Genomic DNA, 22,671 nt, shown 5'->3' on the forward strand with positions numbered 1-22,671 from the left:
ATTTCCATTTATATACTTATATATTTGGTTGGTTCGAGCAGTCTTATTTTAGAACGATGAAAAATTGAAAAGAAAACAAAAATTGGTGGAAGAAAAATGAGAAGAGAAAGTGTTTTGGTAATTTGATAGTATATTTGATAAGAAGAGAAGAAAATTATAAAAATATGTGAGTGTATAAAGAATTTTGGTCTTTGGATTTAGAAGAAGCAACAGAAAAAAAAAAAAAAATCTCAAACCTCAAACCAACTTACAATTGGGTCAACCGGTTTGGTTACTGTTTAACTCTGTCTTCTACCGGGACGAGAAAGAAGAGGAAAATTTCTTAATATTACGATTTTTTATTCTTTATGTTTTTATTTATTTCTTTTTATTATCGCTGTATTTCTATTTTCTCCGAAGTTTGTTTCTGGGTCGTTTACTTTAATCCATGGAGACCCAGTTGAAGAATTGGAATGTGCTCGACTTGTAGCTGTTTTATTATTAGCTCCGGATAACAAAAGCCATAAATATGGCTGATTCAGCAAAGGTTGGTGGGTTTGCCTTGTTTTTCTTTTTTTCCCATTTGTTGAATAGATTTTTGGCTTGTGGGTTGTTGGTTAATTTTTGGAATTTCGAAGTTTTTTTTTTTCTTGTTTTTTTAATCTTTCTGTTTCAATGGTTGCTTTCCTTATGCTTGTTCTTTTTTATTCGATGCTGTTTTCAGTCCATCAGGGTAGAGATTCTGTGAAAAAATAAAAAAGATAGTTGGCTGTGTTACTTGATTGCAAGGCTTTTTTTTGCTTGGTGTTCTTCCTATTCATTCATACTTTTTAACTACATGATGATTAATTTCCTGGAAGAAAATTCGTAAAATCGTATTCTTGTTATTTATTTGGTAAATGTTTAATTTTGCTATTAGTATGTTAGACTAAAATAACCAGGAAACAGAGTCCATTGGCATATTTGTTAATTTCTTTTATTAGCACTGATGACTGATATACGCTTCCATGGTTAGGTTCTTTGCATTAATTATTAGCCTCTTCTGTATAATGATCAAAGATATATGAACAAAATGCTGTTTCCGTTTGGTACCTGGATATTATATTTATTTTTTTAATGATGCGGTATCTTGTTTATGAGAAACATTTTTGTATAAATCTTGTTCTTAAATCTTAAGTACTTGGAAGGAAGTGCGCTTTTATAATTATCAATATATCTTTTTACATCAATGTTCGTAGAGGTGGTTTGTAAACTGCTTTCTAGTTTAAATTTTCAAGTAGTCTTCTTTTCCATAATTTTGGGGTTCCCTTGGTTGCTTATATATAAGGGTTACATATAGGAGGAATTCATAACGCTGGTCAATGATAATTATGAGGTGAATTGTTGGGGTTGCGGATTGCGCCTTCTTCTTTCAACCCAGGCATCTATTTTCAAGTGTGGATGGTGTGGAGCTGTGACAAATCAGAATTCATGGAAACGAGAATCCAAGTATTTTTGGTTGAGACGCTTGCGGGATCGGTTCTTTGTTTGTGTCCTCCTCTTGTTTATGCTCTTTGTGATATGTAGGTAGTTGTAACTTCATTATTTTTATTAGAAATTGAAACTTTTGTTTCTCTCCCTCCAATCCTCCTATTTTTTTTATCCTTTCCTTTTGTTTTTAATTTTCACATAACATGGGATATAATTGGATTTACTTCTGTAAACTATTTTAGATTTGTCTATATTTTAATTGATAGATACAAAATAGTGGCATTCTTTTAGAATGGTTTATTTAATTATAACCAAATAAAATGAGACTTGTTATCCCAACAAGGAAAAGAAGAAAGTTAATTTATGAATATCTAAATTGAATTTGCTTGGGGATTAAAGTATGATGTCTCCTATTTGCAGTTTGTAACTTTGTGCAAAAATTTGAATTGTAGAATAGAATATGGTGATCTATGCTGATAGATGAATATATTTCATGTGAGAAATTTTATTAGTTTATTGGCACTAAAAATGTAAGATTAAATTATCACACTTCCAAAAAATTTCGACAAATAAATGCAGAAAAAGGAAAGTGTTTGATACAATACTGAAATAAAGAACTTTTAGCCAATATATCTTGTGCCACTATTCTATGCACGTTTGTTTGACACATGCATGTGATTAAGGGATCTGTTCCTTCCTATTATTGCTTCTGGTTTGACATGCTTTTTGCAGTTGGGATCTTTTCCTGCTAAGGTTTTGAGAATTTTACTACCTGTTTCATTAATTCATCATTCGTAATTTACTGTCATTATATCATAGTTGAAATATGTTGTCCAAAACATTTTTGCAGTTCACCTTTTACAATTCTCCAATCATAGAGGTGACTCTTTGTTGCATTCATTGCTGATATATATATAGATGCTAAAAGGACATTTGGATTTCAAAATTCTTATTATGATCCCGAATTTTTTATCCAAAATTTTCATATTGAAGACATGTCTCAATGCATTAGTTACACTTTGCTACATCTCTTTCTTTTTCTTCTTCCCCCCTTTCCCCCTCTTTTCTTAGGTCCTTTCTGTTACATCTTGATACAATTTCCTGAATGTGCAGGTGGTGGGGTGTGGGCGGTGTACCCAGTTGTTTTCTCTATCAGCTATTCGAGTGGGATTTTTCACTCCATCGTAACATTTTTATTGTCTGTAACTACTATTTACACATTTAGTTCTGCAGCATTCCGGTGTGCTGGAACACCTTCAACCATATTATGGGGTAGTTACCCATCTGTGGGGAAAGGTCGTCTTGAGAATTATACCTTCTGTCACTACTGTTCAAAGCCGAAGTCACCTAGAACTCATCATTGCCGTTCCTGTGGAAAGTGCATATTGGACATGGATCATCACTGCCCATTTGTAAGTGTTCACTGCTCATTTTGGAAATTCCAAGTTGCAAATGGAGTATTTTACTGTCCAGTTTGAACTTGTCAAAATTTAGCTAAATCGTAGTGAGGAAATCAATTAAGTTGAAATGGAGAAATTTACAGTTTTGGTATCACAATTTTTTATGAGTTTTTTGTCTGGTACAGTAAAGGAGTTCATGAAAGAAAATTAGGACTAGTTTATCATCATCTGGCAAGATATTTATTTTAACCCTGAAACAACTCTAGAAAAGCTTGACCAGATTATTAAAATGAAGCTGTTGTTTTAATGGAGTATGCAGTTTAAATTTTAGCTCACACTTTGATTCTAACAATAATGAACCATTTGTTCATGAATGTTATGCAGATTGGGAATTGTGTTGGTGCAGCAAATCACAGGCATTTCATTGCTTTCCTTATTTCAGCTGTGATCAGTACAATCTATGTCACTTTTATGTCTACATATGCTGGTCTGCATATCTGGCCACCATTATCATACACATCCACAGTTCATTTCAATCGTCCTAGTAGGGATTTGGCTTTTATAGCTCTCCGTGAGGTTGCATTTGCTTTGTTAAGATCTGCTGTGCTTTTATCTACCAGAGGACTTGTGCTTGTATATCTTTTTGTTTCAAGTGTTTCGGTTGAGATAGGTTTGAGCATACTTCTGTGGCAGCAGCTCTATTATATCTACGAGGGGAAAACCTACTTGAGTAATCTAAATTCGCACGGGAGCAACAATGTTGAAGAGAAAGATTGCCAAAATTTATTGCGTTTCTTTGGATGCTCTTATTCTTTCTCGAGATATTTGCCTACTTTTCAGAAGAAGAGACACTAGAAGTGAAGGATTCTAATTATACGGTCGATCATGTCCATTTTATTACCATTCTCTGTGGTATTCTCCTACTTCCAACGACATTGAGTTAATAGTCTATTGTTATGGTTGTTGAATATTTTTGGGTGTAACATACCATGTGTTTTGATTGAAGCTATGGCATATAGTTGTAGTCCAACAGAAAAATGAGAGAATATAGGAATTTTCTTGGTTAGTAAAACAAAAGTATTTTCCTCTTTTGATTGCTGGAGGTAAAATATGAAAGTTAAATTGCTTAAGCTGTTTCCATGATAAAATACTGCAAACGTCAATTCTCAGCATCCAAACAAATGTTTATAACATTTACACAAAAATAAATAAATGTTTATAACTCCACTCCTGTATCTTCATGGCTAAGGCAAGACTTGGATCTAGGAGGTTCGTATAAACAGCAAAATTATTTTGATTACATGTAAAAGCAATTTGTGCATTATTGTTTGTCACTAAGCTTGGGCTTTGCGATACAAGGTTCAAGAATGAAATATTCATTCGAAAAAGATTATAGAAGCGATGAAACATTCTCATCATATTCAAAGCAATAATAATAATAAATAATAAAACATACTGTAAACTTACATTAACTAATACTATTTATATAACTACTATTTAATTAAAAGGGTTTTTTTCTCCTCGCCTATGGCCACAATGACGAAACGGAAAAGAGGTTACCATCTTTTACCAAAAATAAGTTCAGTAACAAACATGCTTGAATATTTTTGGTAGGTAAACTAAAACTAGCATACTCAGACTAAAGACAGAACCCAATATTAATGTGTCATTCTCTAATGGTAAAAAGAAAATTCCATACAAAAACCTTACAAAAGAATCTGTTTCATCTCTTTCTACCACCACGCTCTCTTAATGAAAGAGCAAGTGTTTCTCCAGCTCCAACATTGTAATAAGCAAGCGACATGTTGTCCTTGAGAAACCCAGGTTTTCCACTCAATTTCTGTTTATTTGCAGGAAGTTGAATCTCTCCAGCAATTTTCTCTTTCAGACTCCCTACAGTTTCAGACAAAGACTGTACTGTGATTTCAAGAAGTTGACCCTTGAGATTTCCTTCATCCACGTTTGGAACAGAAATAGTAATGCGTACAGGTCCCTGCCAAAAATATAGAAGCAACTTAGCCATAAAACAAAAAACTGAAAAAACAAAAAAATCATGCTAAAAATTTTAGAGTGAAAATAAACCAATTCAAAAGCAGTGTGTACCGGATGTTGAGCCAAAAATTGGTCTTCCGGAACAAGCAAAGAATCATCAAGCTTTTGTCTCTTTGGCTCTGGTTCTTCAGGAAGAGGAGGAGGAGCTTCCTCAGGTGGGGGTGGTGGAGGCATTCCCTGTGGCAATGGTGGTGGAGGCATCATAGGCATTGTGGGAGGGGGACCAGGAAGATGGGTATAAGGTCGGTGAACTGGCAGAGGTGTAAACTGAGATCCCGGCGGCGGTGGTACAGGAATACTAGATGCATTCATAGACATAGAAGGCAATTGGGGTTGCCTATTCATTAGAAGGGATTGCTGTCCAGAACCCATTTGCATAGGTGGTGGAGGCGGCCGAAGTGATTGCATCATTTGCATTTGCATAAGTGAGGGCCTGGGTGGAGGTACAGGGAGTCCACCACTGCTCGGAGCAGAATACTGAACTGTGTTTGGAGGCACACGAGGAAGGTTTAAAGCCAGTCCGGGAGGTGGTGGAAGTGGCCGGACTGATGGTACACCAGGTTTTGGAGGAGGAGCTGCAGGACCAGGAAGGGTCCTTAAATCCAAGTTATTAGGATCATTCAGATCCTCACCATTCATATTCTGTGACATGGCTTGGTTAGCAGTTCGACCAATGCTTCCAGTATGACCATCCCATATAACCTGCTTCGGTTGCTCATCTTTCTTCTTTTCAATCTCAGCCTTTACGGCATTAGAGACTTCTTCTTCTGTGGTACCAAAAATATCAGGACGGGTCCTTGCAAGTCCCACAATATTTCTAGAGATTTCATCATCCTGAGCCAGAGTAGTTTCTCGAATCTTGGCAAACATTCTATCTTTCTGTTCTTTGTACTTAGGATCAATGAGGGAAATTCTCATGTGTTCAGACATCTCACTGATAGGAATTAGCTCACCAGTGATCGGAGAAACAACATACTTGGTTGGGTCTCTTTCTGCAGGGATCCTCTCCTCAGGCCTCTTCCAGTTCTTCACGATTCTCATTGGCGGTTCTGGTTCTTCTGTATCCATCTTCTCATTCTTCTTTTCTTCATCATTGTCTGCAAGTCTAGCTGCTTTCATGCCCTCTTCAACAAGTTGCATCTCTTCTTCATCCATTTCCATTTCCATCTCTTTGCCAGGCTCAACAATCTCTTCTTCAACAGTTGAAACCTTACTTCTCTTTATGACCTCCTCATGGGTCATTGGAGGCGGTAAGTCCTCATCCTCATCGTCCACAAAGTCTATAGTCTCAACCACAACAAAGTCATGCCAATCAATCATGGCCATTTGTATCCTTTCTTGCTCAATCTCATCCTCAGCTTTCTGCCTAGCCTGCTCTTGCGACCGCTCCCATTCAAGCCGGTGCACACACCGTTCAAGCACAGTGGTCATGTCCGCAACGCTCTTCTTAAGCTTCTCTGTCAATCCCTTAGGAGGCATCAACACTTTCGAATAAGCATCCGCGAGCGAAGTGAAAAACATGAACATACTGTGAGTAGGCTTGAGAAAATGGAACTGTGGGTTATTGATCTCCCTACTTGTTAATCCCGTCAAAAAAGATTTCCCATTTCGAGCTACAAACTGAGCTGTCAGCTTAATGATATCCAGTTCTTCCCCAGTAATCCCTTCAGGAAGCCTAACGGTATACTGCTCAGCTTCTGGGGGCTCAAGCACTTTCTTTACAGGTCTAAACTGGGCAGATGGATCCGGCTTTGCTGCTGCCGCAATTTCATTCTCATCAGCAGCAGTAGAAGTCGGTGGCGCTACAGAGGCACCCTCAGGTGCAGCTGAATCCGCCGGCTGCTGTGCAGAAGAAAGATTCTGGGCACGAAACTCAGACAATCTATGCTGATAATAAGCATGGTAAGGATCCGAAGGAATCAAGAAATTGAACTTGGCATTCCCTGTATTATTTGCTATGATTCTCTTCTCAAATTCAGGCCCATTCTTGGCAACGAATTGAGCAGTTTTATCAACAATGTTTCTAATATCAGGAGGGGGATGAATTATCCCAATAGTTCTTGTGTGGGTTGCAATAGAAGCAGGAACAGAGTTGGTTTGGCTCTGTTCCTCTTTCAATTGATTCTCATCCTTCTTCTGTTCCTCCTCAGAAACTTGAGATAGCGGAAGAGGACCAAGATTTCCATCAGAGGGCGGAGCAGGAAGGGGCAAAATAGCTCCTGTTCCTAACATATTTTCTTTTTTTCCTTCACAAGCAAATTAAAGAACACCTTGTCTACGAACTCATCTACAAAAACTTTCAAATCTATAAGCTACAAAATGAACGCAAACCCTAATAATAAATTCAATAAAGAAACCGAAAATTAACACCACGAATCAAACCTAAACATCCATCGCACCTGACTGTTCAACAAATTTCTTCGAACTCCGAAATTCGAAAATAATAGTGTTCTTCTTCTGGTTGCGGTTTGAAGATTGAAGAAATAAAAAAGCGAGACCGAGACAGAGTCGGCGGCCGTGTGGTGGTCTGGGGCTGAAACGTGAACGATCGAAGGAATGAGATACCTAATGGAACGCACCGTCTCGATGATTTCTCGAAATTACTTGGAAAAAAAAAAATTATTATGTAAATTTGGGTCTCTCACCTAAGCCCAAAACAATTTGGGCTTGAGGTAAAAACCATTTAATAGATATATATATATATATATATATATATATTTGTTTTTTTCTTTATTCCTAGAATTTCAGTCTCTCAAACAATCGAGTTTTCTAATATTTGGCCCAAAAAAAAAAAAAAAAAAGAGATGGCTAATAATTTAAAATATTTATTTAAGAAAATAATCTTAAGGCCTGTTTGGCCATGTTTTCTATTTTCTGTTTTTGAAATATTGTTTTCAGAAATGAAAATAGAAAACTGTTTTCCCTTGTTTAATAAAAACAAAGAGCGTTTGGCCATTAATGTTTGAAAACAGTTTTCAACACTAAAAAACAAAAAATATATTTGGTTACATGTTTTTAAACAGTTTTTTATTTTTGTTTTTTTTTTGGTATATTTGTTTTTTTTTTTCTTTCATACAAATAACCTTATATATATAATATGCAGCTATAATATATTTATATAGATTTACATAATATTAATTCATTCACATATTAATGAATTATATACATATATATAATATAAAATATATTGAAATATAATATATACATATACATAATATAATGAATTGTTGCCACTAGGAAGATTTAAATTTAATGGATGCTAGATCCTTCCCTAAACTCTTTGCAACACCCTTATGGATAACCATGTCCACCCAGAACCCATTGCTCTTGAAGAGCTTTTTTCCATCCATTCCCCTGTTGTAGACTGCACTAGGGACAATACATCTGGGTGTTATCTTTCTTGACGAAGAAAGAAAATACCTAAATAAGACAACTTACCTTGATCCCTATGTCAGTATTCTGCAACCAAGAAGGCAGTTCTCCCACGAAAAAACTTCCATTCATAGCCAAACAACTTACAACGAGCAAAATCTCTTCAAAACTTCTCAAAGTCATCAGAGGTAGACCTTACAGTAACACCATAAAATGACTACTTTTCTCTAACATAATTTGTTTTCCAAGGAACAGGATATAGAACCAATGATCGCAGATGTTGAATGCCTTAACTACCTGGATGGCCCATATACTAGGCTGATTACCATTAAAGCATTTAGCATGTAGACTTTGCTGCAAATTGGAAGACTTCAATGGAACATGGAGGAACAAGCAACTTCTTGGAAGTTTAGCGCCAACACCTAATAAAAATTGCAGAAAAACACTATCAATACATGCTGCAACGCTTACTCAGAAAAGACACAGGCTTGCTAAAAGATGCCTAAACTGTCAAAATTCATAGCAATTCTATAATTAACAGAAGCTTTCATGAAAAAGAAAAAAAAAAAAAAAAAGCAAAGGTCTTGTTTCAATTATTTGCAATACACGCAAAAGCAGCGACATTTTGAATTTATATAATATACACACTACGAACCTTCAAGCCTTTCACCTGCTCTTGTAAATACCCTTTATGGAGAAACATCAACTATGATGGTTGAAGTTGGCCAACTAAGCCTATATGGCTGAGTATCCATGCCATCTGATAGCAAAACAATGCAAAATGAAGGAGAATACCATTAAAATCTCAAAATGAAATAGAGAAACTGGAGCCTATATGGCCGAGTATCCATGCCATCTGATAGCAAAACAACCTGCAAAATGAAGGAGAATACCATTAAAATCTCAAAATGAAATAGAGAAACTGGTTTTTTCAGCCAATCCTTGGATTAACAAAGTACCTGCTTAAGTCCATCAATATGGTTCACTGTACGGAGCAACTTATCATCAATGAACTTAGTTGCTATGCAATAGGGGTGCAGAGATTTCCTCATACCCATCTGAATATGAGGACTAACAAAGCAACCAGCGTACGGATCAACAAAAAAGGCTCTGCATTTACAAAGCATAAATGAGATACATATTTAAAATGACATGGACAATGTTTCAAAACATAATGCTTCAATATCGACATTAAGGAACAGGGCTAAGCTTAACTAATTGTTAAATTGCCTAAATAAGAACAAAAATAGTAAAACGTTAAAAATTGGCAAATGGGGGATTAATTGCCTGGTCGATGGGTCTCCTGAAAACGAAGAGAAGCGACATTAATGGCGGCTCGGATAATGGGTCATCATCCTCGTGAAGTTTAGCTCTCAGCCAGCCATTTCTGTTTGTCTTTGAAGCGTGGGTCACCGATCGGCGCAAGATAGAAGTAGTGGGAGGGGCATGAGAAAAGCTCAGAAAACATTCCATAAACTGTTGCAGAGCAATCCTCAAAGACGATGACGAAAAAACAGAGAGAGAATTGGAGTAATCATCGGCATTGAGCTCCGAATAAAGTAAAACAAAGTCGAGCGGCGATGGTGAGAGAACAGTCGAGTGGTGAAGGTGAGAAAACAGGTGGAAACATCTTTTTGATGTTTTCCCAATTTTGTTTTTTTTTGTTAATTTGTTTTCTGGATTTGTTTTTAGAAACAAATGGCCAAACAAGTGCAAGATTGTTTTAGAAACAAATTTCTGTTTTCAAGAACAGAAAACTGTTCTAAAAACAGTTGGCCAAACAGGGGCTTAGGTTTCTATTGGGATGCCACGAGACAAAACAAAATCAATTCAAATATATATATATATATATATATAAATATATCTTAGGATAATAACTCTCTATTTTATTTACTTTTTTTCTTTTTTTTTGGAAAAAGAAAAGATTAACCTAAATTAATTTCAATAGCTATGGTAAGGTGCTCTCATTCCTTGTCCCAGGCCAGTACACCATGGCCATTTGTTCTCACTTTCTTGGTCAACTTTTCTGTGTATAAAATTTTTGCTCATTTATGAATAGAATTTTAATTTGATTCTGCTTTTTTTTTTTTCTTGGTGTTTTTTAAAAGAATTGATATGGTAGTTCGATTTTATCATTTTTTTGTTATGGACAAATATAGTTTAGAAAATGGATTAATTTATAATCAATTAAAGAGAGAGCGAATGCTAGTATTTAGCATCATTGTTGTTTGGTTTAAGTATTTAACTAGTCTGATAGAGGATTGCTAGCCAGGTCAATATTGGAAGTCCAAGTGACAAACCCAGTTGAAGTTTATCTAAATAGAATCCTAGGCAAATCAATCTTTTCCATGATTTGTTGGAAGAGAGAAAAGAGACATTGCAAAAGCTACAGGCATTTGGAAATATTGCTAAGAAACATTAAATGAGACTAAACCTCTTGTTTCTGTCTGAAACTCAAAGAAACATGTACAGCTTAGTGCATTTTTGTTGTGTTTCCAATGCAATAATGGCAGCAAAATGCAAATCTTGGTAGCAACAGTTTGGTTCAATAGAAATTTTATGAATTCTGGTACTCGACTTTTCTTATTGGGGATGGGAAATTGGCAAGAAAAATGGAGTTGTGACTACCTACTTTCCCTCCATGACCAGCATTTGGGAGATCTGTTAATCGGTCTGTTCAAAAGGTAAGCAAATCTGGCAAGATATCATAAAAGGGAAATGAATAATATTAACATAACTCTCTGCAATTAATAGCTAAAAGTACTTTTTTAATTTGGCATTTCAATTTTCAAACACAACTTTTAAATAGCAAAAACGATCATAAATAAATAAATAAATAAAGTCACAGTTTTAACATATACTACTACTACTATAAACTGATCAAAGCTAACGAACCAATGCTATAAATCAACCAGAAGTCATACACGAAAATCCTGGGTTGAAAAAGGAAACATCTACAATATATGCTACAAGGAAAGTCTTAAAAATAATTATCCATTGCATATAATCTTCTTTACAAGCGGACAACATGTTAAAAAATAAAAAATAAAAAATAAAAAATAAACCCATACTTTTTAGACCATTGAAATAATTATCTTTTCTTCAAATGTGCAAACTTGGCTTTATGATAGAAACCACTAGAGTACACTTTAGATCATAATATAAGGTAAAATCATAATTCCTTTTTAATTTACAAATATTAAAGTCTTCAAAAGAAAAATACAAAATAAATAATTATTATTTTGTTTTATTCAGTAATATTTACTAAAATATTCACAAAATTTAATGAACAAATGGTGTAATAAATGTTATAGCAATATTTAAGCGATTTATTTTTTTTAATTTATTCAATCAATAACATTTATTCAATCAATAAATAAATAAAATATTTAGTAGAATTTGGGCTTCTCACCTATGTCCAAAACAATTTGGGCTTGAGGCTAAAACGTTATTATTTATTTATTTATTTTTCACAGGAATTTCAGTATAAAATTTGGATCTGAATCGAATTGTCTAATAATTTAATATATATATATATATATATAAAATCAGAAGTTTCTATTGGATGCTACAAGGCAGAACAAAATCAATTAAAAAATATCTATCATTTTTTTCCAAAAAAATATCTATAGGATATATATATATATATATATATATATTTTTTTTTTAAGGATGAAACATTAGCATATTTAATTTAAATAGCTAGGATAAGGTTCCGACTTTCTCTGTTCCAGTGCACCATGGCCACTTGTTCTTACCTTCCCAGTCAAGCTCGAATCATAAGCAGTATGTACTATATCTATATGCGACTTTTTCCTGGGTTTTGGTTTTTGCTTACTAATGAATAAGATGTTTAATCTGATTCATTTTTTTGGTATATTTTGAAGGAACACAGCCTCGGATATCCAAGCAAAGAATTTCATGTATCAGTGTAAGTTTAACCAGTTCAACTCTCTTGATAAGTTTATTTAACATGGAAAGAGAAAATGGCAACTATATTTGTGTAATTATTTTGAACTTGTAATAATACAAATATATTGAAGTGATGTTTCTTGAATACAAGAACCTTTTAGTTTCAGAGTCACTTTGGGTTTTGTCATTTTTGGTATAACTAGAAAATGGATTAGCATATAATCAATTAGTTTTTATTTTTATTTTTTTTGGTTAGTGGTACGTACTTTACCTTCTGTTTCTTTTTTTTTTTTTTTTTTTTTTTTTTTGAGTAGAAGTGGTAGGTACTTTACTGTATCAATCATGATGCAGGGTAGTTCATAACTTCATAATAATTGAACGGAATTAAGTTTGCACTTGATGGCCATTGAACTAAGACTAAAATTTGCGTTGAAATTGAAATTTGTGTCATTGCAGAGCCAAAAATAGATTATTAACTCAAATTGTATGCATACCAAATATGTGTCATAGTTAAGCAAAATGCAAATGCAAGTTGATCTAGACTTTTGTTGAGTGTAAAAGCTGTTAAACTGAAAGGTGGGAATTGGATAAATGAATCATGGAGAATGTGTAATGGTCATCATGGTTGCTTTGTGACAGCAGGGATATATTATGTTGTTAAAGACGAATGAGGATGTGGTATAAAGAACAATTAGTTGCAGACGAACAGTGCCACACCCAGCTGAACTTTATATAAATCGATGCCTAGCCAGATCAATCTCTAGTTTCTGCCTTAAACTGAAAGAAACATGCATTGCATAGAACCTTTGTTATACACCCATACGAATTATCACTTATTCTTTAAACAGTAAAGTTCATAACTAGTTTTGTATGTATTTTTCTTGTTTTGGTACTGTTATTGCTTCCATTGCAAAGATGGTGCCTCCTATATAAGAGCAAGAATAATGGCAGTAAAATGCAAACCTTGGTAGCAACTGCTTGGTTCAATAGAAAGTTGATGAAATATGGTATTTGATTTTTCTTATGTGGGATTAAAACAGATTAACAGAAAAAATGGCATGAGATCAAGTCCACGCCGTCTGATCACAATATCAACCGGAGATGGGAAATGGCAAGGAAAATGGAGTTGTGACTACCTTCTTTCCCTCCAAGACCTGCATTTGGAAGATCTGTTGGAGGATAAACAGCAAAAGAATGCTCAAGTTTCTATCAATCTCTCCGTTCAAAAGGTTAGCAAAAACTTGCAATACGACTATCATATAGAAATGTATAATATTGCACACTCTCTGCAATTTATAGCCACCAAACTACTTTTGTTAATTTGGCATTTCAATAATTTTCAAAGACAATTTTCCAAAATATTATGGTATGCAACACTGTCATTGACATTAGTTAAAAAGACTAAAATGATCATTAAAAAAGTCACTGTTTTAACATATTCTACTTGTATGAACTGATCAAAGTTATTGTCCTTGTGTTTCTTAGCATGCAAGCTTTGGCTTCACTGTTGATGGAAGGATCATCACCTCCTTCACCAGAAAATGCAGCAACTGCTCTTCTCCATATTGCCGGCAGGTATTTTTTGTCGGAAAATAATAACGAATTGATGCTAAACCGTCCTGAATCAATACACCGTTTGCATATGTTTAGGGAAACAAAAACTTTAAAAATTGCAATGGATTTGAATATTATAGAATAGTATAAAAAGAAAATTTATATTAAAACTGCAAACTTGATTAAAAGGAAATTTGTTTACAGAAATTTACAAAATACAAAGAAATAAAACTACATTTTGTATATAAAATTGTTTGTTTCTATTTTGTCTCGCTTAACCACCATTGTTTAACTGATCCTTGCATTTCAATCCACTGAGATTGCATTCAATTTGTTCTCATATTATACCCATTATCAAACTCTTTCTCAGAGTTTTCTCTGAACTTTCTCAGCCGAGAAATCATGCACATGGCACTAACTTATTTGTTTGGTTTTTTCTAGCTTCCCATCTGATGTATTCTTGAAGTTACATATTTGTTTTATATATATGTGTATGTGTGTGTGTGTGTGTGTTTGTGTGTTATATACTATTTCATATGTATAAGAAATATTATGCTACATCTTTCAATCTCTACAATTGAAATCTCTCTCCCTTTCTGTTCATATTGTAACAGATAGATACTAATTTTAATGTTTGGGTTCTTCCATCAAGCCGATTCAATCGACATCAACATGAAGTTTGTTTACCAGAAATTGGAGGAGATGATCCATCAGTAACTTTCTCTATGTTAAACCTTCTCTTTCATTATTTTTTTCTTCTCTCTTTTCACTCTTACCAAACAGAGATTTTTACACCAAAAACAGGTGATTTATGTGAAACCTGGAAATGAAGCTGATCTTGATTCACTAGTACAAGACACAATACGCCTTACAACCTCCATAAAAGTATTAAAATCTCTTACCATAATATGATTATGAATAGATGATTTATCAAAAACAAAATGATCATGAAAATGTATGTTTTTGCTGATTGTGAGTGTGAAATTGCAGGACACTTGCTCAGAATTGTGTGAGAAATCAACATTTACAATGAACTGTAAGTGTGTTTTTGCTAATGGCCAAAAAAGCATTGAGGTCAATTTCACAATCAATCTAAGCAATAATTTTTCTTATAATTAAATAAATAAATACTTTGTTTACAGATATTGGTGGACCAAAAACCAGTGGTTCTATTGATGGGAGGTGGTCTAGACTCTTGAAGCTAAGGAATACAATTTCATAACAAAAATTTATACTTATTTGTGTGTGTGTATATATATATATATATATATAAAATATATTAATGTGAATATTATTTTGTTAAGACAATATATAAAAAAGTAAAAAGTTTTCTCTTAATCAAATGCATTATATTTCTATTACAGTTTATGGTAATCCTACTTTATTCATTAAAGCAAATTGTTGTTCAAGTATTCTAGATTCATATGCTGCGCATAAAGTACATGACAATTGAAAACTTATGCATCTTAATTGTCTTTTATACATTTAATATTATTGTATTTCAATTACTATAAATAAATAAAAGAAAACTTTTAATCTATTCATTTATGTATATTTATCTTAAAATTGTTCATATTTTGTTAATTATATATATGACACCATATTTAAATTTTAGAAAGATTATAATAAATATAAATTGAGTTAAATCGATAAGTGTTAAAATATTCATTTTATATGGAACATAATTTAGGGAAATCTTTAAATGTAATTATTTATTATCTATTAATAAAAATAAAGTAAAATGCCCTTGGGTTTCTCTCCCCTCCCCCTCTACGCTGTCGTTTTGCTTTGCATCACACAAGCCGAGTTTGGGGTTAAAAAACCAAGTAGCCGGCGCAGAAACAAGAACGAGCTTATACGCAACGTTTCTAGAGAAACCCAAAAAGGTTGACGAAGAGACAGTAGTCAACAAGACTCTTTTGGCTGAGCTTTGCATCAGAGCCGTGGACTTTTAGTCTGACGGTTCACAACGCATGAAAGTCTTTTAAGAATTTGTTAAAACTGTTTTAGTAACACGTGTCGCGTTCTCATCGGTACAAAAACATCAAATTCAAAATGAAAACTTTTTCCAAACAGAACGAATTTTAAAGCGGCTTTGGTTTTACGCGCACAGAGTTTGAGCCGTCTTACCGACCTTCTTCTTAAGCCTCTTAAATCACGCTGAACCGCCATTGTCAACCTGATCAAGATCGCACGCTAAAGGCCCAAATAAACCCCTTCTCTCTCTGCTGAGCTTTCAAGGTATTTATCTTCTCTCTGTTATTCTCTTTCTGTATGGTTTCCGTGCTCGTGTCTTTAGGTGGACTTTTTATTTTTTTATTTTGATGCCATGAATGGGAATCAAAATTGATGCTTGGTGGGGTTTTGAATTCTGGGTTCTGGGTATTCATCAAGTTCTTTTTTTCTTTTGAGATTATTGGGGTTTTTTTTTTTTTTTTCTCATCGTTAAATTTTTTTAGTCTCTAATCGTCTAGTTGGGTTCAAGTAGGAAGAATTCATCCTTTTAACTTTTGTAGTGAGAAGTGATGTTTATGAGCGCAACGGAATTATTGTGAGGAATGATGTTTTTGAGCGCAACGGAATATTAATCGAATTGATGAACTCTTTACCTATTGAAAGATTAATAGAAGAATCATAAGCTAATAGTAATCTAGAATGCCCTTGATCCAATATTTGTGTATAAATTAAATTAATCCTCTGTCAAACAAGAAACATGGTCATAAATTATAGGATGCGGTGGAAAAAAAGAAAAAGGACTTGCGAAATGTGACTGAACCATGGTTTATGAGGTTAAATGTATGATAATCAAGAGTTCAACCAAAAAAAAAAAAAAAAAAAAAAAGAGTTGGAAAACATGAAGAATTGTAGATTCTTTAAACGTCCAGTTGGGTATTTAGATTGTTAGTTATAAAGTCCTTTAAGCTCAAGGCAACTTATGTTAGTTGAAGTTGTGAATGTAATGCGACTTGTTTGGCATCATGAATAGCATCTTCCGTCCGTTATTGTAACTTCCTGTGTTCTTGCATTCATATAGCGAGTTAGGTCTCATATATAACCGGAAAACTATCTCACTGAGTGTTTGTAGATTACCGCAACAATGCCGGGCAATGTGTTGGCAGTTACAGATGATGCAGTTCTACCTGTTAGTACTGTTTTCAACATAATTGGGGAGCTTCAAGATGGAGGGGTTGAAAAGTGGGATCCTCAAATAATCACTCAAGTGTCTTCTCTAAGTAATTTCCTCACCTTTTGTGATTTATTGCAGAAAATGTTCTATGTTCTTGGTTAACAAGTTTTAAGCATTCTGCAAGTTCGTATTTTTCATCTTACTTTATATGCTTATGCAAGTAAATAAATCAGTTACTCTTCAAGGTTGAAATATGATTCTGTATGCATAGCTTTTCTTGTAATTATTGTCTTGATTTGGAACAGGTCAGCTGCCTTTTGAGGCTTCCTCTATGGATGCTGTTATTTCTCTCTGCAGATCAATTGAACTTCCGAGTGACCATCTGTTGAGGGAAATATCAAGAGTCTTAAAGTCTGATGGGACAGTCCTAGTAGTTTACCATTCTCAGTCTAATAATGTGGAAACAGATAAAGTACTTAACGTGCATTCTGTGAGTTAATGGAGCTTAATTTGCAGTAAGAATCTAACTAGTGGTTTTGCAGAAAACCTCTGCCCTTGAGCGTCAGTTACTATTGGTGGGTTTTCTGGAAGTCAAAGTTATTCAGTTAAAATTAAATTTGGCATCTGATAGGCAGTCCTATGTGGTGAGTATTCAGTACTTTGTTCATACATTGGTATATTTTATTTTCTGCTCCTCTCCCTTTAATTATAGATCATACTTATAAATATGACCAGAAGAGAAACAAGAAAATCCCCAGTGGGTGGTGGGATTGGAGCAAAAAGTAGACCTTCATTAATTTGGATTGTTACTTGATCAAATGTAGCATGTATAGGTGTTTATTCATTCTCTTAGACCACGGAATTGGTCAACATCTTAGTTCGATTCTTCTCCAATTTTTTAAAAGGAGGTTCATAGCATAGGACTTACTGGACAGGTCGTCCCTTTTGTGTGGGATTCATTTGGAATTTGGTTTTTCCTGCCCATGCCTTTCACCTTTATATGATGCTTTTGAGTTTTGACCACTTGTTCATGGATATTTAGGAGGAACTACCACATGAGATTCTAACCTCCATAATTCTCTTCAACATGAATATCAGTGCATGATAACTTTCTCATGTAATCCACTATCGCCAACATGAATACCAGTGCATGATAACTTGTCGATGTTGTCCACCCTTACCTTTGAGTGTGATGTTATACTTTTTTATTTTTTCCATTTCAACCATATTGTTTTATTTATTTTGCTTTCTTATATTTTGGATCATAGCTTAAGGCTAGAAAGCCTTCTTGGAAGATTGGTTCATCCTTTTCCATAAGGAGGACCATAAAAAGTTTACCAAAAGTTCAGATTGACGATGATTCAGATCTCATCGATGAGGATAGCCTATTAACTGAGGAGGATTTGAAGAAACCACAGTTACCACCTGGTAAACATCATGGCTCAAAATTTAATGCTATGTGCTTGGTGTTTCTTTTTCTATTGACCATCTAAGTTATTCATTAATACAGTTGGGGATTGTGAAATTGGAAGCACGAGGAAAGCTTGTAAAAATTGCACTTGTGGGAGGGCTGAAGAAGAGGAAAAAGTCCAGAAGTTGGGATTGAATGATGATCAGCTGAACAATCCTCAGTCAGCTTGTGGCAGTGTATGTTCTGTTATCGTTGATGTAAATTAATTGATTATGTTAGTGAGGTTTTTGTCTGACCAGTCATTATTATCATAAAAGTGATAAATATGCTGGCACCATGGATATATTTAGTTTATATGGCGTCTTACCATGTTGATGCCCTTAAGCAACTCACAAAGATTAGATATGGTGGTCTTTTTAGCTTTGGTATTTGTTGAATGTGGTAGGTTCAAAGGTAAACTTTTTATGCCTGGATTATTAGAAGTACCTTGCTTAGTCGATGCTAAATCTTCTTTCAATGCACCATGCATCATCTGCTTGCTTGTTACTGAGTATGGCAATAGATCGTGATCAACTCGTGTTTGTTGTTTTTTTTATATGTATATTATATGATAAGAATTAGTTTACATTGCTCTAAAAGTTGAACAACTTGCAGTGTGGACTTGGGGATGCATTTCGGTGTAGTACATGTCCTTACAAGGGTCTTCCTCCATTCAAACTGGGTGAGAAGGTATATAAACAGCTCTCTCACTATCTCCATCTCTATTTCCATTTTTCTTTCTTGTTTATAATAGCCAACATGCCTTCATGTAGGTGTCGCTATCTGGAAACTTCCTTGCAGCAGACATATAGACAAAGGGTTAAAACAATTTAGGCTTCTTTTCTTCTACTATAGAGATGTGGTTTCCATGTGCTGGAGAGTAATCGGGCTGTTTTCGCTGTTAGCATCCCAGGCTTGGTTTGCTTTAGTCATTGTTTACTGCATTCGGACAACAAAGCTTTTGTGTTTGTTTTAAGTTTTGTGTAATAATATTGAAGTCGGGTTAAATTTTAGCCTATGGTTAAATTCAATTATGGTGAATTATTGTTGCTTCATTAATTTTGATTTGTTCTGTGTTTAATACAATAGTGCATTAATAAATAGGAATTTAATATCGTAAGGACTCTATGAGGAACTTATATATACCAGGAAACTTGAAATGCAAATGAAATCATGTATGCTTAGTGTTGTGGAGCCCACACAGCAAATAAAATATCAAAGTAAGAGAACTTGGATTGCATTTGGTTCTATTTCTTTTGAAAGTGTATAAAATTACAGTAAAATGAGGCATTTCCTGTGTTAAAATCTTCATAGCTCCTTACACACATGACCCGTTAATATTACTCAACCATATTCCAAGTGAAATTTCACTTTTCACTAAATTCAGATAATGCAACCTTCTTGATTACTCTGATCCTCCAAATGCCAAATGACATTCAACATTCGCTTTAATTTCCATTTGATAGGTATTTCAAGATTTTAACCATTGGGAAGAGCTTTAACAAAATAAAGAATTTAGAGGGACAATTTGGCTAATGTTGTCTTAAAGGAAATCCCAATACTATTTAGCAAATGTTTTGGGTGCGCGAGTGAAGTTCTTGTTGTAATCAATGTAGTGTAATCCATATCTAAGTTGCATAGGATTCCATTCAAAATCATCAAATACAGACCAGTAGAAGAATCCTTTGACGTTTACACTATTGCTACAATATACGTATATATGTATATATAACCAAAAAATAATTATTCGTAAAATTTTGTACAAAAACATAAATTTATAAAAGTAAATATATTTTTGTTTAATTAATTGAAAACTTACTGTATGGTCATATGTACATAATTGAAGTGTTGGAAAAATAGGTATAATTGGATGAGGATCCTTTAGTGATTCAATAGTGGCCACTTATCACAACTAATTTCAAACAAACCTAAATATGTAAAAAGTCTATTGGAAATTGTATTTCAATAGCATGCAAGTAAATTTTTTAGTAGATATATGAATGCAAATACAAAAAATTAAGGCACAACCAAAAAGAAAAATAGAAAGAAGTTCCAACCATTTTCTGTAATAAATATATTTGGGTTTTCAGATTTTTGCTTCATAAACTTTAGCAATTTTTATATCCCTTATATACGTAATTCTTTTTCTAAAAAATAATAATAATAATAAAAAATGATAGAAGTAGTTATAAAATAGCATACTAACTAATAAACTAAAATATATAGAACAACTTCACCCCAAAAAAAAGGGGGAAAAACCATATATAGAACAAAGTCAGCAAAGTGGCAATGCTTGTCTTGGTAATTCTGGGTGTTTTTCAACAACAAATCTGTAAAAGAGACAGCTACCTAAAGGTTTTAGGCATTCACCACTCAACTGCTGCCATGTGGCAGTATGTCCCACAAATCGCCACATGCAAAAAGATGAGTAGTGCCATCCCAACCATGAACTTCACAAGTTGCGTTGACAAGAGTTTCCCTATTGTATCCTCTCCTGTCAATATCAGATGCAGTTTATGACCCTTTGGATGCCAGGCAGGCAGGCAATTCTGAAACCCGTCATGGGTTGTACGGATTGCCAAATTAATGTTTTTTGAAATGACAAATATTGTTGTTAAAATAAGTTTATAACTTTTAACCAAATTAGATTTGTAGGTCCCCATACAATGTTGGTGAATGTGTTGGCTTTAACGGAGGATACAGATCTATACCTGTTTAGCGAGCTTTCCAAAATGGAGTGGAAAGTTGAATTTATTCCTTACTCAAGGTTTAAATTCTCAGAAATTTATTTTTAAATGACAATCTATGACATATTTTTGGTAATTTTAGAATATTGAATCTGTCATCAGAGAATTTTTATTTTATTTTTTCCTTGGTAATATGTCATAAGAGAATGTTAATAAAACTAAGATATTTGGTTACCAAACATGTTTTGATGCATATATTCTGAAATTGAGACATCAGACATGCTCTTAATTTAACTTCAAGGAGAAAAAAATATATAAAAAGTCAACTATTTTGTATCAGATTGAATGATTAACTGATTTCAAACTACATATTTTTAATCATGCCACTCATTCTCTCTGCTATATGAATTTCCAGTTGCTGGTTAAGCTTAATTTACACACTAATAGTGCTTTTTCATTTCCTTGTTTTCATCTGATGCACTATAAACTGTACATGTTGATATGGAATAAATGGTCGAAGTTTACGCCGTTTACTTCATGCCGGTTACCTTGAGTTTTAGTAATTTGCACACCAATTCTTGTTGTCCTGCTCTGTCATTGTTGTTATTATCAATATGGCATGGTATGGTATAAGTATAACATTGTCCTTTGGGAACGGCACAAATGGCTGCCACTGTTTTCTCACAGACTAATCCTGAATACGAAGTTCGTAAAGTAAAAGTTCTTCAACTATAAACGAAAATTGGCGTCTATCCTACATTCCTACATTGACATATTTCAGTTTGCTAAACTCTCCCCCATTAGAGTACTGGTATACTTTGCTCTAAAAGTTAAGCAACTTGCAGTGTCGACTTGGGGATACTTTTCAATGTAGTTTATGTCCTTACAAGGGTCTTCTTCCATTCAAACTCTCCCCCTGACTCTGTTTCTGTTTCTCTGTTTAGAAGGTATGAAAAATGCTCTCACCTCTCTCTGTTTCTCTGTTTCTCTTCGTCTTGTTTACTAGCCAAAGGGTTATAACTTCCTTGCAGCATATACATAGACAAATGGCATTAACAATTTAGACTTTCAGTCTTTTTCTTGAGAATGTGGTGAATTTTGTTTGCTTCATTAATTTTGTATTTCTGTGTTTTATAATGTAAGTTGAAATGCGGATGAAAATCATATATGCTTCATGATGTGGAGTCAATGTAAGAACAGAGCAAAGATATCAAAGAAAGACAACTTGGATTGTATTTTATTCTATTTCTTTTAATAAAACTACATCAAAATGAGACATTTTTATATGTCAAAAATCTCCACAGCTAGGTAATATATTAATACAACACCCATCACCATAAATATCACTCTCAACTATATTCCAAGTATTGAAATTTTGCACTTCTTTCACTAAATTTTGGAAATACAATCTTCTTCTTGATTAACCTGATTCTCCACATGCTGAATTGCATATACCCTTTGCTTTAATTTTCACTTGATTGGTATTTTAAGCTTGGAACTTTTTGGTGACAATGTACGAAAGAATTTGTTTAAGAGGGATAGTTGTGCTAATTTTGCCTTAGAGGAAATCCGGATAACAGTGCCACTTAGCAGACATTTTGGGTATGCGTGTGAACTTTTTGTTGTAATCAATGTAGTACAATCCGTGTACAAGTTGTAGACTATTCC

At 33.9% G+C, this 22,671-nt stretch overlaps 4 protein-coding genes and 1 pseudogene across 6 annotated transcripts; 3 read left to right on the forward strand and 2 right to left on the reverse strand.

Annotated features, from left to right (window-relative positions):
- Window positions 1-36: 36 nt before the first annotated feature.
- On the forward strand, window positions 37-3,854 carry LOC107429599 (protein S-acyltransferase 11). The gene is made up of 4 exons (XM_016040312.4): window positions 37-526; window positions 1,319-1,541; window positions 2,563-2,861; window positions 3,234-3,854. Exons 1-4 carry the CDS (start codon window positions 509-511, stop codon window positions 3,702-3,704), a joined length of 1,011 nt encoding a protein of 336 aa, XP_015895798.3. The 5' UTR covers window positions 37-508; the 3' UTR covers window positions 3,705-3,854.
- Window positions 3,855-4,267: 413 nt separating this feature from the next.
- On the reverse strand, window positions 4,268-7,470 carry LOC107429631 (probable splicing factor 3A subunit 1). Of its 2 annotated transcripts, XM_016040347.4 has the most exons (3): window positions 7,301-7,470; window positions 4,953-7,188; window positions 4,268-4,842 (listed from the first exon to the last, which is right to left on the reverse strand). In XM_016040347.4, exons 2-3 carry the CDS (start codon window positions 7,131-7,133, stop codon window positions 4,573-4,575), a joined length of 2,451 nt encoding a protein of 816 aa, XP_015895833.2. In that variant the 5' UTR covers window positions 7,134-7,188; window positions 7,301-7,470; the 3' UTR covers window positions 4,268-4,572. The 2 variants fall into 2 exon arrangements, with proteins under 2 accessions (XP_015895833.2, XP_015895832.2); XM_016040346.4 differs by having other exon boundaries at window positions 4,953-7,470.
- A 664-nt stretch (window positions 7,471-8,134) lies between these two features.
- Window positions 8,135-9,808, reverse strand: LOC132800167 (O-methyltransferase 1, chloroplastic-like; annotated as a pseudogene).
- Window positions 9,809-11,922: 2,114 nt separating this feature from the next.
- Window positions 11,923-15,102, forward strand: LOC107429610 (large ribosomal RNA subunit accumulation protein YCED homolog 2, chloroplastic). Its single transcript, XM_016040322.4, has 8 exons — window positions 11,923-12,059; window positions 12,161-12,204; window positions 13,226-13,414; window positions 13,671-13,760; window positions 14,354-14,452; window positions 14,544-14,624; window positions 14,730-14,775; window positions 14,882-15,102. Exons 1-8 carry the CDS (start codon window positions 12,014-12,016, stop codon window positions 14,959-14,961), a joined length of 675 nt encoding a protein of 224 aa, XP_015895808.1. The 5' UTR covers window positions 11,923-12,013; the 3' UTR covers window positions 14,962-15,102.
- Window positions 15,103-15,530: 428 nt separating this feature from the next.
- LOC107429638 (anamorsin homolog) lies at window positions 15,531-19,430 on the forward strand. 2 transcript variants are annotated; one of them, XM_016040359.4, is made up of 8 exons: window positions 15,531-15,980; window positions 16,825-16,972; window positions 17,172-17,338; window positions 17,409-17,510; window positions 18,135-18,294; window positions 18,377-18,513; window positions 18,932-19,006; window positions 19,090-19,430. In XM_016040359.4, the coding sequence occupies exons 2-8, from the start codon at window positions 16,837-16,839 to the stop codon at window positions 19,126-19,128; spliced, it is 816 nt and encodes a 271-aa protein (XP_015895845.3). In that variant the 5' UTR covers window positions 15,531-15,980; window positions 16,825-16,836; the 3' UTR covers window positions 19,129-19,430. The 2 variants fall into 2 exon arrangements, with proteins under 2 accessions (XP_015895845.3, XP_048318515.2); XM_048462558.2 differs by lacking the exon at window positions 15,531-15,980 and adding an exon at window positions 16,074-16,121.
- The last annotated feature ends 3,241 nt before the right edge of the window (window positions 19,431-22,671 follow it).

Source organism: Ziziphus jujuba, chromosome 12, assembly GCF_031755915.1.
Source record: "Ziziphus jujuba cultivar Dongzao chromosome 12, ASM3175591v1".
NCBI lineage: Eukaryota > Viridiplantae > Streptophyta > Magnoliopsida > Rosales > Rhamnaceae > Ziziphus > Ziziphus jujuba.

What these genes read in the sequence shown, in the direction of transcription:
- LOC107429638 (XM_048462558.2), top strand. Translation starts at nt 16,089, where the DNA reads ATGCTTGGTGGGGTTTTGAATTCTGGGTTCTGG. An exon ending in TTTTGAATTCTGGGTTCTGG is followed by an intron (nt 16,122 to 16,824) that starts GTATTCATCAAG and finishes GAGTGTTTGTAG; the next exon opens with ATTACCGCAACAATGCCGGG. An exon ending in GAAACCACAGTTACCACCTG is followed by an intron (nt 18,295 to 18,376) that starts GTAAACATCATG and finishes TCATTAATACAG; the next exon opens with TTGGGGATTGTGAAATTGGA.
- LOC107429610 (XM_016040322.4), top strand. Translation starts at nt 12,014, where the DNA reads ATGGCCACTTGTTCTTACCTTCCCAGTCAAGCTCGAATCATAAGCA. An exon ending in TCAATCTCTCCGTTCAAAAG is followed by an intron (nt 13,415 to 13,670) that starts GTTAGCAAAAAC and finishes TGTGTTTCTTAG; the next exon opens with CATGCAAGCTTTGGCTTCAC. An exon ending in ATCAACATTTACAATGAACT is followed by an intron (nt 14,776 to 14,881) that starts GTAAGTGTGTTT and finishes CTTTGTTTACAG; the next exon opens with ATATTGGTGGACCAAAAACC.
- LOC107429631 (XM_016040347.4), bottom strand. Translation starts at nt 7,133, where the DNA reads ATGTTAGGAACAGGAGCTATTTTGCCCCTTCCTGCTCCGCCCTCTGAT. An exon ending in AATTTTTGGCTCAACATCCG is followed by an intron (nt 4,843 to 4,952) that starts GTACACACTGCT and finishes TATTTTTGGCAG; the next exon opens with GGACCTGTACGCATTACTAT.
- LOC107429599 (XM_016040312.4), top strand. An exon ending in GTTTATGCTCTTTGTGATAT is followed by an intron (nt 1,542 to 2,562) that starts GTAGGTAGTTGT and finishes CTGAATGTGCAG; the next exon opens with GTGGTGGGGTGTGGGCGGTG. An exon ending in TGGATCATCACTGCCCATTT is followed by an intron (nt 2,862 to 3,233) that starts GTAAGTGTTCAC and finishes AATGTTATGCAG; the next exon opens with ATTGGGAATTGTGTTGGTGC.